Source organism: Megalops cyprinoides, chromosome 17, assembly GCF_013368585.1.
Source record: "Megalops cyprinoides isolate fMegCyp1 chromosome 17, fMegCyp1.pri, whole genome shotgun sequence".
Classification (NCBI taxonomy): domain Eukaryota; kingdom Metazoa; phylum Chordata; class Actinopteri; order Elopiformes; family Megalopidae; genus Megalops; species Megalops cyprinoides.
Window position 1 is genome coordinate 10,915,973 of NC_050599.1, and position 14,349 is coordinate 10,930,321.

Consider the following 14,349-nt stretch of genomic DNA (forward strand, 5'->3'; position numbering starts at 1 on the left):
AGCTCACTGAAGTGTACTTTGTCAGAATTAGTGCATGCTAGTCTCAGTGTTTACACCCAAGATCAAATCAGACCGTGTGTTCTTATGAGGACCTTATGTTGTCCACCTTTTTGTATTTATGATGCCTGCTGATGTGAATGGAAATATTTTTCTTTTTTACCTCAACTACTATCAGATTTGATATTCTGAAACACAACAGCGTTGTCTGCTATTTTACTTCTACTTTTTTGAAACAGATAATAGGGTTACACTTTACAGCCCAGGATAAAAAGTTGGTGGTATGGTACAAAACAAAAAACATGCCTGAATTAATAATTTTGCTGAACTGAAGTAGCATTAGAGCTTCAAAGTAAAAGTGCTGCTGAGGTTTTAAAAATAAACTCAGAAGCATTCTGGGTTGAATTGCGAGGATTTGCCTGTTCATAAGGCCGCTGTGGCTCGGTGTAACCGACTTGCGCGCCTGGCTTTTCAGCTGAGGAGGGGGAAGGGGTGAACAAGTTCCTGAGCGACACGGCAGCACAATGGAGGAACCTGTCGGTAGAGGTGCGCAGCGTGCGAAGCATGCTGGAGGAGGTCATCTCCAACTGGGAGAAGTACAGCAGCACCGTGGCCAGCCTGCAGGCCTGGCTCGAGGATGCCGAGAAGATGCTGAACCAGCCGGAAAACGCCAAACGGGTACGGGCTCTGGGTGCCCACGTTTGAGAATGTGATTGGACATGAGACCAGAGCGTTGTGTGTTTGAATGCTTGGTGGGCCACTGCTGTTTTACTTGTAATTGAGGTACTTGAATGTAGCATATATTCAGCTATTTGAATGAGTAACACATCTAATTCTCATTAATTCATCTACAATAAGGGTATCTATGAAGCAAATGTCATGTAAATTAATAAACTTCTCAGCAACACTAAAAGAGACAACACTGAAGCTTCTTTGGTTAAAGTTCTGGTCATACACTGTCCACATCATCGTCATGTCTTCCTCAGGACTTCTTCCGGAATCTTCCGCACTGGATCCAGCAGCACACAGCCATGAATGATGCTGGAAACTTCCTCATAGAGACCTGTGATGAAACTGTCTCTCGGGACCTGAAGCAACAGCTGCTGCTTCTCAATGGGAGATGGAGAGAGCTCTTCGTCAAAGTCAAACAGGTATGATGACTAAACACTAGTCCTTTCATTTGCAGATACTTGTGGATTTCTTCCAGATTCCTTCTTTTCCAGAAACTTAAAATCATTTCACGTGGCAAGTAAAAAAACAGACAACTGGGCCATACGTAATACCTGATTATAGTAAAGTAAAATCTGTGATCGAAATAGTTGGCGTTACCATTTGTCAGATATATACATCAATATTTTTATTTGGTGCTTAGATTAGAAGGTTACTGTTACCATCATATACTGTATGATAAAACAGAAGTGTGTGGAATTTAAAATGACTTCAAATGATACGTTAATATGGGAAAAATGTGATTAGAAGACATTGAGAAACAGGCCGGCATCTACGCTATGCAGTCACTATCTCTTGTAATGAAAGCGAATTGCTCTGTGCCTCCTCCCAGTATGCAAGGGCAGATGAAGTGGACAAAATGAGGAAGGAATACCAGGATGGGATCTCCTCCCTCAAGAGCTTTGTGGACGCAGCCAACGAGAAGATGACTGCTCCCGTGCAGGTGTCGTTCTTGAACGTCCGAACGTTCGTCCAGGACATCGAGGTAAACGCCCAGGCACCTGCTTTAGGGAGGGCTTCTTGTCAGAGGGATTGTCATGGTGATGTGTAACGCACATAATGATGCATCCCTCACAGGACATCAAACACAAGGTGCCAGCCATGGAGGCGCAGTACAAGACCGCCACCCGCAACGCCCAGCTGCTGACCAAGGACACCCCGCAGGAGGAGGTCACACAGATGCTGGGCACCATGGCAACCATCAAGGAGCAGCTGAGCAAGGTGACTGTCAGCTCCTCTCAGCCGGTCCCATCCCGGGCCTCCTGTCAGCCGATAGCGCTTCTCATTGTGTGTCTGTCATCGGGATACAAAGGCCGAGGCTACACGGGGACAGGAGCGGCCTTTCACCTGTCACTCTCCACCAAGGCATCCGTGGCCCGTGGCTGTTATAATACAGTCCTGGCTTGTGCTTTGTTGTTGTGCTGCTGTTCGGTTGAGTTGATTAGCCTGGGGTCATGTGCAGTACTACTGATTGCATTCAGTGAGAGTGCAAGAAAGAGACCTCCTAAATTTAGGGCATCAAAAGCTATTTGTGGTTAAAATAATCCTTAGGAGAATGCTGGGAATGGAGTGCCACATGAAGGCCATCTACTCAACACACACTTATTACCTTCAGCCAAACCTGTGCTTTCTTTTTGGAAAACATACTGTCTTTTGTTCCTGTTGAAGTTAAAAAAAAATCAAATACAGTGCTTGTTAAATGATAACGCTGATGACTGAATAATGAGTATGTACTATTGCTCAGGGTTAAGCCTGGGTGCCCTTTAAACAGTGAGAGGAGGTTTTAGTCACTTTAATTTCACTTTGACTGATGTTCCCCCCCCGTGTCCTGCCCTGTTAGATAAGGGAGCGCTACCTGCCACTCCTCCGGGAGTCCCAGGCCCTGCTGCCTGCCCTGGAGGAGATGGAGAAGCAGATCACCAGCTTCTACCAGTCCCTGGAGAAGGCCAGCTGCATCACGACAAAGAGGGACTCCGAAACCTCGGGGGACTTCAAACACAAGTGTCAGGTGAGGGCTCGACAGGCATGGCGTTGCCGTGGATACGAGGGAGGAAGCCGCGGTAGCCTGGATGTGCGCTGGCCATCTCTCTTTTTTTATTGCTTGCTTTTGACCTGCACGTGATATATATTCTGGTCCTGGCGGAGGCTGGGGGGATTCTTCCCTTTTTTGCTGCTCAGCTTGACAGACATAAAATTGACATAGACGTGACACGGCTGTGTGTGGTGCTGGAAAATTAAATGAAGCATCCCACAGCTGAAATTACATTGTAGTTTTATTAAAATGCAGTGCTGAGACCAGGGTGCACTGCCTGGTAAAATACAGACCACACATGCAAACAAGTGACAGATGATGCATTTGATAGCGTGCCGTATTTACAAGACACTCTTTCATGCTGATAATATTAATGCTGAAATACCTATTTCAGCAGCAGCCAGATAGCAAGGAAACAAGTACAGAGGCAGCGTTTTCTGAACAGCTGCTTTTGAACCCGACGAGCAGCGATAAGTCTCAGCAAAACTGCTTGCATAAGGAAGAGAGAGCACATGTTGTCAGCCGTGTTCGCTAAAACGCTGGCGTCTGGACACACTGCTGCAGGTCATTAATTCATTTCACCTGGCCAGGTGATTTCCATTCAGCTGCATCGGCAGTCTACCAAAGAGAGAAGAGCGCTTACAAAGGGATGATGTGTTCCCCAGCACTTCACCCCCCCACCCCCACATGCACAACACATGCAAATCATATTTCACTAGATATTTTTAAAATGGCATCATAAGAAATTTTAAAACATCAAACCATATATGAAAACACCAGTAATGCAAATTACACATAGTTATGTGAATGAATGTAATTTAAGTAACAGTAATTTTTAAAATACAGTCCATATAGTTTCATGTCACGTTTTAAAATACGGTAGAAGATGCGTATTGGTTTGAATAGAGGTGTGCTTAATCCTCAGCGTGCATGTTTTTCTCTCATTGCTGTTCCAGGATCTTCTGACCTACCAGCAGAGCTGTAAAAAGTGTCTGTCTGTGATCGAGAGGAACCATCAGTCCGTACAGAGGGCGCTGGGCAGCAGTAAGGCCCTCCGCCACTTCGACAGGTCTCTCCTGCAGAAGAGGGTGGTGGAGCTGCAGGCCACCTCGCAGGTCAGTAACCCTCATCAGTTGCCCTCTTTTTACTTGAGTTTTGTGACCACTGTTGCCGATATATGGAGTGGAGTTTACATGATCGCCCCTGTGCATGTGGTTTCTGTGTTTGTCCGTGAAAGAGATAGCTGAAAAAGCTATAGCCGCCTGTGCTTGGTAAAAATATTGGCTGTTGTATGCAGCAAGGATTAGATTTATTTGAGGACTCTTATGGAATGTACATGAGGCGGGGGAAAGATGCCCTCTAGCATTTAACTGGTTCGCTGGTGGTAGTTGATTGATCTGATAATTAATGGGTTTACGTTGATTGATGAAAAGTTCACACGGTGAACTGAACTGTGATTCTGGGTAGCACACTGTTGCTGTGCTAGTGCTGTAATTGATTGGTCTCCCAGATTAATCTATAAATTGCTGCTGCTCTAACACATGAGGTGTTCCTCTAATAACCCATATGATTTTACTCCCTATAATTTACAGGCCCTTGGGTTGTGTTTATCCTCAACCGTTTTAATGGCCAGCTTGCTGATTGTGATTCCATTTTAATAAGAGTAACGTTTCATTCCAAACAAAAAGCTGTGTTTTAAGTGACACTAAGTGGGGCTTAAATGGCAGATAATGGGGAAAATTCAAATTGCGTAGCACTGCAAGTCACTCAGGGGAAGGATGCCTGTTAAGTGGCTTTACAACAATAAAGTCCTCCGGTATCTGTTAATGCAGTGTGCAATCAGTGAGACAGTTGTAGGACGTTGAAGTCTGTGTGTCGTGGTGTGCGTGTGAGATGGAGTCGAGGGGGCAGGCAAGCCTGTCTGAGATCAGATGAGTCTCTCATAAGCAGGAGCAGGCGTACTGGGCTCGAGAAGGAGTCTACTCGCGCTAATAAGCACTTTGGTTCAAGCCTCAAATGAGACAAGAAGGCAAGAATGCTCTTTATTTGCTTTTCACAGTAGCTGTGCTATGTTCTGGAGCATTCACTGAGAAAACCTGTTCCTCCTTTTATTAGTGACGTTTATTCCAGACCCACGTTTGACTAAGGCTGCCTTTGTTTCAGCCTGGTTTCATTATCCTTATTCTAGACTGAGGTTTGGGGAAGCTGTTCCACTAACCATTGGGATGCCTTAATTACACACTGAATGAATTGGGTGATGTTCCTGATTACTATGTTTTTCTTCAGCAGCAGAAGCTTAAGTTACAGAGACAACAGGCACAGCAGTATTAAGTGTTGAATTCAAGTGTTGAATTCGGGTGTTGAATTGTATGTGTACATTAACGACATTGCAGATGATATACTCAAGTAAAACATAATTGTGTTGTTTGTATTTTCTAGTATTTGTGGGTCTGTTCATTGGACAAAATCAATTCATGATTAGTGATGAAGGCATTTTACAGTGAAGAGAATGGGCCATGATTTCCCAGATACTGTGCTTTAGGGAGAGAGGATGGTGTGCTGAACGACAGGGGGTTTCTGTGTCCTCAGGCGATGGTGAAGGAGGCCACAGAATGGAGGAAGCACGTGGAGGCCAACAGCAGCCTCATGAAGAGGTTTGAGGAGTCCCGCATCGAGCTGGAGAAGGTGCTGAAGATGGCCCATCTCTCCCTGAAGGACAAGGGCAACCCAGAAGAGCTGCTGAAAAAACACACTGTAAGCCACCCACACGTCACCCACACCACTGGACATTTTCAACTGCTCAGTGTGCTTATTTAAGGCTCTGGTGAAACAGCTCAAGTGGGTGAGCCGCTCAAATTTATGAGTGTTCAGAGCAAGCTACAGTGAGCATAGACTCCACTACCAAAGCAGGGTCAAAGGAAATGATGATCCATTGTCTGCACTATTTAATCTAGTTGATAGAAAGGGAGAGATTGATTTATGTATACATCAGTATTTTTATTTGGTGTTTAGGTTATAAAGTTATTGTTATCATCATATACTGTATGATAAAAAAGAAGAGATGTGTGTCTGTCCAAAGGCACTCGCCGTGAGTCAGTTTCTGCATGTATCCAAACTGTGGTTGGGATTGTGATTATAGCTGGCTAAGACGGTGCTGGATCAGTTGTGGGATGGCGTTCGAAGGTCGCCTTCTGTCTGGCGACTCCAAGCTCCCACTCCACGGGACCCACTTCCTATTTTTGCGCCTGCAGGAGTTCTTCGGGCAGCTGGACCAGCGGGTGTTGAACGCGTTCCTGAAGGCGTGCGACGAGCTCACAGACATTCTGCCTGAGCAGGAGCAGCAGAGTCTGCAGGAAACTGTCCGGAAACTGCACAAACAATGGAAGGTCAGTCCCGTGACTTCCGGGACAAGATCACGCTTCTGGTCACGAGCTTTTCCATCGTAAAAAAACACACAGATGCCACAGAGGCAAAATAGACAGTCAAACCTCACAGCCTGAAAGGAAAACATTATTTAACACCCCATAGGATTTGTCGTAAATATTACACCATGGGGTTTTATAGCACATGTGCTCAGTGGTCCTGACAAGCTGTAGCGCAGACCAGCAAGGTTATTTCAAAGTGTTCAGTCAACTGCCAGTGAATTGCTGAGCATTGGTTTTAGTCTAACCTGTTTCCATTCTTTTGACATTTCATTTAAATTTCAGTTATTGTCATTTGTTTATTAATTTCATTTCATGTATGCATTATAAAATACAGATGAATTCACAATTCAAACGATGTATTGTACCATATATTGCCAACAAATGCTAAAATTATGAGACAGATGTTTTATCTTTTTTGATTTGTACTGCTGGCAGTTAATGCCTTATTGCCTTAAACAGCAATAGAGAGCACAAAATTGTGTTATAATCTGGGGTAAATAGCATCACCAAAGATACTGTATAAAACCAAGATGTTAAAAGTCTATATAGGGCATATTGAATATTCTGTCCCTGTATTGTTGAGCCAAAGTTCCATCAGCAGAACTCCAGGTCAGCCTGCAACTCCTTTGCAGGACCAGGAAGTAACACAGAACAGTTAGTCCCCTCCCTGATTAACTCTCTGATGTCACCGTACCCCCCAGGATGTCCAAGCGGAGGCGCCTTACCACCTGCTGCACCTGAAGGTGGAGGTGGAGCGCACTCGGCTGATGGCGTCTCTGCAGGAGTGCCGGGGGGAGCTGGCCCGGGAGAACAAGGCCCTGCCCAGCGCAGGCAGCGAGAGGCTGATCAAGGAGCACCGCGTGAGTGGGGCCAGAGAGGGACAGGAAACAGGGAACCGCTGGGGGGCAGGGTAGTTATGGGGCCAGGCCTCCCGCCCCTGCTCTGATAATGACCCCCCAGAGGGGAGCCTGATTTATCACTGGCCCTATGTGTTAATTACACTACAGAGAGACGACAGTGTTATTGTTGGTTTCTCTCAGGGTCCTGTGACACTGTTGTCTTAGTGTGTAATTCATATCCTCCAAGGGGATCTCGGAGCCAATCCTGTTCTCTCCAGTCTATAATAATAACACTCCCAAGTCTTTCATGTGCACATTAAACACTCTGAGTTACCGCGCTGGGTGCTGGTAGTAATTGACATGCCTTGAAAACAGCAAACAGCGAAGACTAATTGTCAGACATATGTTAGACATGGGGACAATGAGGGTTTAGCGGTCCCATTGTGGGAACGATTGCCTGACAAAGAGTGTCTCTGTCCAGGCCTTCTTCAGAGAGAAGGGCCCACAGTCACTGTGTGAGAAGAGACTGCAGCACATAGAGGAGCTTTGCCAGAAGCTTCCGGAGAGCGACTCTGCCCACCGCACCGTCGACAGCACCAGGAAGGCCCTCGCCGAGGTCAAGGCGCAAATTGACTCTACTTACCAGAAACTGCTGCAGCACCCGGACAAGTGGAAGGAGTTCAACGCCAGGTGAAGAGGCCGGGCACTGAAACACTCTTCTCTGTCAGGGAGGCAGGAACAGACTGACTGCCATCAGTGATGGAAGGAAATCCGTTCTCTTTTCAGTCAGCGAGCCGCGTCTCTAATGTTTTTTACATTAGTCATTTTCCACAAGAGTTCACTGTTTTTCTCAGTTTGGCAAGCCTTTATTATTGGCATATTTTTTTTCATAATCTTTCAAGACGTCATTATGGTAATGCGCCTTAATCTTTCCCCATGTCACACAGGTTTTTATCGGTAATGCAACGAACTCACAACAGATCTCTTTCACAGAGACCTTACAGCACAAAAAATGCTGTATAATGTTAATTCCATCAACTGCCCAATAAAATCAAACTAACCAACATGTGAGCATATATAGTAGATTCACAGGATTGAAAAGACATACATAATGAACATAAAGAAACTTTGTTGGCTGCTTGGGGGAAGCAGCCCTAGAAATGATAGTGTCTCTAACTCACTTACATATACAGACTGGCTGTTTGTGATCACTTCCCAGCAAAGCAATGGCATAAGAGAAGTTTCACTCTTAGAGGGCAGAAAGGCCAGCAAGTGCAGTAGCTGGACAGGCAGTTCCTTTGCACTGCACTGCTCTTTTTAACTGGTACTGCTTGATTGTCCCAGGTTCTCTGAGCTCTCAGCCTGGCTCTCATCCAAGGAAAGCCAACTCCGCCTGCTTAGGAACAGAGCCAACGACCCCAGCAAGTACGGGCAGGTCAAGACCACCATTGAGGTAACCACATCTGCTGAGTCAGTGCTACTGTACGCTGTATAGAGGACACTGTGAGTGACCCCACTACACATAGTCCACTTATAGTACACTTATACACATACACACACACACGCACTCCTGCACACACATATACACGTACACAAACATACACACACGGGCACACACACACACACCCGCACATGTGTGCACACATACATACACATACACATACACAAACACACACACACACACACACACACACACACACACACACACACACACACTCACACACACATATCTCAGACACATTCGTACTTACACACACACTCATATCCCCACAAATACACACTGTGTGTGCTGCAGGAGCTGAGACGTGATGCAGAAGAGCAGGAGGGGAACCTGGGCTGGCTGAAGGCTCGCATGGCCGCCCTGATCGAGGTCTGCACGGACAGCGAGGCCAAGAGGCAGGGGGCCGCCCTCACCAAACTCTCCACAGACTTCAAAACCCTCATCTCCTCCCTGGCAGAGGTAAACCCAGGGCCTCCCCTGTCTTTCCTGAGATCACATTTGTCTTTGTTAGCGTTTGCGTGTAATTCTGCAGCAACAATAGAAGGAATGTGGAACAATAGGAGGGCCATGATAATGGAACCTCTTACAGCTACGAATGCCTTGCATGTGGATGTGGATCTATTCATAACACCATATGAGGCAGAAATGGATGGATGTAACAAGAGGTTGGGAAGCAGACTTTCAGATGTAAATGAGAAGCAGCATTGTGTCCTTTGACAGTCATCTTCAGTGCCTCTAATGAAAACGGTTATATAGGTGCTCACTGCCTGCTCACTTTACACCACTGAATTCCTGTGCCCCCCCCCCCCCCCCCCCAGTCGGAGAAGGTGGTGTCAGCGGTGGGGGACTGCGTGCAGTTCCGGGAGGAGGTGCGCAGCACGCTGGAGGAGCTGCTGGAGGGGCAGCAGCAGGCCCAGGCGGAGGCCCGTAAGATTCTGGACGCGGAAAACGTGAGGGAGGCCCAGCAGCTGCTCCTCATCCACCAGGTGGGGGCGCCGTCGAGCCTCTCAGGCCCGTAATCTCCCCCTACACTTAATGCTGAATCCCCTTCTCACCTCTAAGTCATCGGGGGGTTATTTGATTGGATTAAATCACAGTCTGCTTTTGGATTTGGGTAATATAAATAACAGCCATAAGAGATGTGTCCCTTACAGAGCTGCGCTGGCAGACATAAACTCTCAGTAATGCTGTCGGATAGAGCCTTCCGCTGTGATGAAAATGACTGCACAGCCACTGTGAGATGCTTTATAAAGACCCTCTCACATGGACGCACCGTTGATGCGTTTGGGTCACGCTGTTAAGGGCTGCTGATGCGTTTCTCTTTCTCCGTCCCCTTTTTGATCCTGTAATAATCAGAAACATGAAATTGCTAATCCCTGTGGAAGGGGGGATTGCAGGCGGACGATATGCGGGGGGATGACTCACTCTGTCTGCGTCTGCGTCCGCGTCTGCAGCAGCAGCTCAAGCACCTGCGGGCCAAGAGGAAGGAGGCGGAGCTGCAGATCTCGCGGGGCCAGCAGCTGCAGGTGGAGGGGGGCCTGAGCAGCTCCCTGCAGCCCGACCTGCAGAAGCTGGAAGACACGCTCGGCAAGATGGACCAGACCATGGAGGCGCAGGAGCAGAGTCTAAAGGTTAGCCGAGTCTCCTGTGTTAATCCCCAAACACCCCCAATGGGCAGAGTTGTGTTGTACCAAGGTCCATCCCTTTCACTCTCAATCCACCTCACCTCAAAGTAAATCCACTCTACTTTTAACCCAACCCACCCCCCACACCCCCACTCCATTCCCCTTGATGGACTGAGTTGTGTTGTACCTAGGTCCATCCGCTTTATTGTTAATCCAACTCCCTGAAGGGTGTCAGGGGCAATCCACTTTACTGTTAATCCAATCACCTCCCCACCACCACACCCTCAATGCACGGAGTGATGGTAGACCAGTATTGATTGCTGCCATTACATTGCTGCCTTGTTCTTGAGGAGATCCAAAAATGGCAATAGAGCAATAGTAAGCAGGCAGAGAATACCGCCCACTGTATGCAAGTCCATACTGGTCATGAGCCCTCGTCTCTGTATGCCCTGTGCTCTTTGATGTGCGACTTGTGTGTGTATGTTCAATGTTCTTGTCTTTGATCTATTCATATGCGCGTGTGTGTGTGTGTGTGTGTGTGTGAGTGCACGTGCGCATGTGTGTGTGTGTGTGTGAGGTCTGTGAGTGTGTTTATATTCTTTGTGATGTATGTGTGTTGTTGTCATTGATTTGTGCCTGTGATCTGTGCCCTGGTCATTGATCTGCACTTGCACTGTGGATATATGTTCCATTCCCCCGTCATTGATCTGTGCATGCTCTGTGCCATTATTGTCATTAATCTGTTTGTGCTCATTGATCTGTGTATATAGTATGATTATGATTTTGATTGTTATTATGATTATGATTATGATTATGATGATGATGAAGAAGATGATGATGATGATGACGGTGATGATTTCATCGTCATCATCAATAATAAGTCATTCAGCAGTCATTCTTACCCAGAGCAGCTTATATAGGCAGTTATGGCAACGCTCATGAATTGTATTCAATAGGGCGATGAGAACAGGAACATCAGTGTCGCATATGTGTTCTGTTCTCCTGTTGTTGTTCCCTGTGTGTTGCATACCTGTGTCATAGATTTGTGATTGATCATTGGTAGGTGTTTCCCATCCTCTTGATTAATCTGTGTGTGTGTGTGTGTGTGTGCGCCCTCAGGTGACCCTGGCTGCATGGCAGGAGTTTGAGAGCCAGCGGGTGTCGGTGGGGGAGTTTGTTAGCAGAGCCAGGTCTGTCCTGGAGAGGGATCTCACGTTCAGCAGCCTGGAGAGCCTGACGGCCGAACTGCTGCAAGCCAAGGTGGGTCCAGCTACATGTGGCATGGTGCTTCAGAGCAGTTTAAACTGTCAAAATGCACCTTGGCTGTGCTGCAGTTTACCATATCCACATACTACATGAAAATGCGTGACTTGGTTGATTCACCTTGATTCTTTTGGCACAGCTAAGGTTAGGCTCTTTATTTCATTTTCTGGTTGCTAGTTCAGTCTTTATTCTTCTGTTTGTTTGTCTTCTGAAAGCACATTAAGCAAACGCCCTCCCCGTCTGCCTGTGTGTCTGTCCACAGGAGCTGTGTAAACATGGCGAGGTGCAGATGACGCAGGTAGACATCCTCCTGAAGAGGGCAGCAGAGATCCAGCTGGGCCCCAAGAACCAGACCGTGCTCCAGCAGCAGGCCCGGTCCGTCAGCGAGCAAGTGGACCGCGTGGAAGCCGGCCTCAAGAAAGAGTAACGCAATCCACTCCTATTTATACACTCATCACATAGCCTCCCTAATTCAGTCACTTATTGTGATGGAAATGGAGAGCTGTCTGTCATCTGTCGTGTTCACTTATCCTTGGGGCTTTCTGCTTTCTCCCCGTACGCTGTGGTTAAAGCTTTCACTTACCGGTGATTTGCTCCTCTTTCTCAGTGTTAAACAGCTGGAGATGATGAAAACCCAATGGGAGAAGTTCGGGAGTGAGTTTGAGGAATTCTCCACGTGGATTTCTGAGAAGGAGAAGGAGCTGGACTCCCTGAACGCATCCTCCAGCCCGCTCGAATCGCAGATTAACACAGTAAAGGTAAAGGGCTGCTGCATGGCCACACGATGTAACTCAGATAAAGGATAGCACAACAGTCAGTGGACTGTATTGTAATGTAAATTAAGTTTATGAAATATCTTCGTCTGAATGAATGCCCTCTTATTTCCCTCATCTGAATGAATGCCCTCACATTTCTAGTAGTGTGCATTCACTGTTTGATGAGGTACTGTTAAAACAATTAATTACCTACATAAACCCATTTAAAATGCTCATCAACTGGCTCCAGGGGACTCAGTCTGCAGCCATGTGATCACCCAATAAGGCCTGGGTGCCCACAGTGTTGTAACAAACTGGCTTCATTCTGCCATGGGTAGGGGTAGGGATGTGGACAGGGTTCACTCTCTTCACCTTCACTGTGGCCCCCTTAAATGGCCTATGAGGCTCCAATGAAGATCCTCAGTGAAGTCTCTTGGTGAATGCTCTAGGCCTGTGTATAGGGGTGTATAAGGGGACTGCTCGTGGCTTGCTGCAGTGCTCCTGCATGAACATAGAGGTTTTGCAGAGCTGGGTTTAATTACAGCTGTTAATTCTAAAATTGGGTGACAGGGGGAAGAGGCATTTAAAAATGCTCTTCAGTTTATGAGAATCAGCTCACATGTAGATGACAGTAATTTTACCAAGAGGAATGCACTGCATATTGTGCAGTCCACAGGGTGCCCGCAATGAATAGATTTTGAGATGAATAAATGTGCCATCCCCTGTTGTTTGTTTCCCAAAACCTGATGCTCTTCTTTTGGAAGCAAAAAAAAAAAAAAAACAGATTTTGTGAATGAGTTTCACCCCATGGGTCTCCCCCTGGTTACAACAGGCTGTGGGGGCAGAGCTGGAGGAGAGGGCGTCAGTCCTGCCCCGCCTGGAGGCGGAGTCTCAGGCTCTGGGTCAGTTTGTGTCGCCGGGGGAGGCGGCCCGAATCAAGGCGCGTCTGACCCAGATCGGCAGGTACTGGGAGGAGCTAAGGGAGAGCGCAGAGCGGCTGGGGGGGCAGCTGCAGGAGAGCTCCTCCCACCTGCAGAGGTTCAACAGCAGCCTGCAGCAGGTACAGCACAATGACAGGGCTGTAGCCCCTCCCATTGTTTCAGTTATCATTTGTTCTGTATGTTGTAGATGCTGTATGTGATAACCACAGGTGAGCAATAACTGGTAAATCAAATCAACTGGAATTTCTTTCATAACCTGGCAGATAGTATACAGCAGTATCTTCAAAAACAGGCATGTAATGGTGATTATGACAGAGACCCACAGAGCTTTGGCCATAACTCATGGACGGCACCCATAATTGTAAATGTTTTTTTTAAAGGTGAAGACAACAATGAGTGAACTGAAAGACAAACTGGATCGCCCAGTTACTTCTTGTACATCATCATCTGAAACATACAAAGCCCTTCAGGATCATATGGTAATGTTTTGTTATTGTGTTAAATGAATGCATATATTGCACCACAAAAGCAATATTCTGGACATAGCTTTTTTCTCAACAATGTATAACTCATGTACCAAACTTGTATCAAATGAATTCCATGAATGAGCAATACAGATCCAGTCTATAGTGGCGATGTGTGTGCCTGCTGTGTGCATTAAGTACTTGTGTTACTGCTCTATGTAAACGTGTCAGTGACTGCTCTATGTAAACGTGCCTGTGACTGCTATATGCATTTATTTACATTTACATTTATTCATTTGGCAGTGTCTGTGACTGCTCTATGCACACCTGTCTGCTCTCTTCGCAGGACGTGACCCAGGCCCTGGAGCAGCTGAAGGCCACGCTGCAGTCCCTGTCGGCCGGGGTCCGCAGGCTGAGCGACCGGGCGCAGGCGGAGAGAGAGGTGGCCTGCCTGCAGCGGGAGTACGAGGAGGGCCTGCAGCTGGCCAAGGACAAGCAGGCGCAGCTGGAGGGCCTGCTCTCCCTGTGGCAAAAGTAAGGCAGCCGTAGCTCCCCGTTAAACGCATTCAGGGGCGCGCGGGGGACTGCGGCGGGACACGGTCCGCTCCCCGCGGTGGAGTCAGTCAGTATGAAGTGGGATTAAGTGCAGCGCTGAGTGCTCAGCAGAGATAGGCCGGCCCTTTGTGTCCCTGTCAGCGTCCGCCGCGCCGAGCGATAATGAGCCGGAGCGGAGCCGCCGCCTCATGCGCCGTGATATCAAGTGTCCTTCAGCTCATCC

General features: G+C 47.3%; 1 protein-coding gene across 11 annotated transcripts in view; it reads left to right on the forward strand.

Annotated features, from left to right (window-relative positions):
* LOC118791878 (nesprin-1-like) overlaps positions 1 to 14,349 on the forward strand; it is a 142,568-nt gene that overhangs the window by 25,344 nt on the left and 102,875 nt on the right. For 10 of the 11 annotated variants that reach the window (XM_036549356.1, XM_036549360.1, XM_036549357.1 and 7 more), the window contains 20 exons: positions 473 to 675; positions 984 to 1,148; positions 1,559 to 1,711; positions 1,804 to 1,947; positions 2,567 to 2,734; positions 3,715 to 3,873; positions 5,348 to 5,512; positions 6,010 to 6,144; positions 6,885 to 7,043; positions 7,504 to 7,712; positions 8,367 to 8,475; positions 8,818 to 8,982; positions 9,342 to 9,509; positions 9,978 to 10,154; positions 11,268 to 11,408; positions 11,674 to 11,834; positions 12,019 to 12,169; positions 12,999 to 13,226; positions 13,488 to 13,586; positions 13,918 to 14,105. In XM_036549356.1, the coding sequence (XP_036405249.1) occupies positions 473 to 675; positions 984 to 1,148; positions 1,559 to 1,711; positions 1,804 to 1,947; positions 2,567 to 2,734; positions 3,715 to 3,873; positions 5,348 to 5,512; positions 6,010 to 6,144; positions 6,885 to 7,043; positions 7,504 to 7,712; positions 8,367 to 8,475; positions 8,818 to 8,982; positions 9,342 to 9,509; positions 9,978 to 10,154; positions 11,268 to 11,408; positions 11,674 to 11,834; positions 12,019 to 12,169; positions 12,999 to 13,226; positions 13,488 to 13,586; positions 13,918 to 14,105 (3,247 nt within the window). The remainder of the gene's footprint in view (positions 1 to 472; positions 676 to 983; positions 1,149 to 1,558; positions 1,712 to 1,803; positions 1,948 to 2,566; positions 2,735 to 3,714; positions 3,874 to 5,347; positions 5,513 to 6,009; positions 6,145 to 6,884; positions 7,044 to 7,503; positions 7,713 to 8,366; positions 8,476 to 8,817; positions 8,983 to 9,341; positions 9,510 to 9,977; positions 10,155 to 11,267; positions 11,409 to 11,673; positions 11,835 to 12,018; positions 12,170 to 12,998; positions 13,227 to 13,487; positions 13,587 to 13,917; positions 14,106 to 14,349) is intronic. The other variant, XM_036549358.1, reaches the window with a different exon arrangement.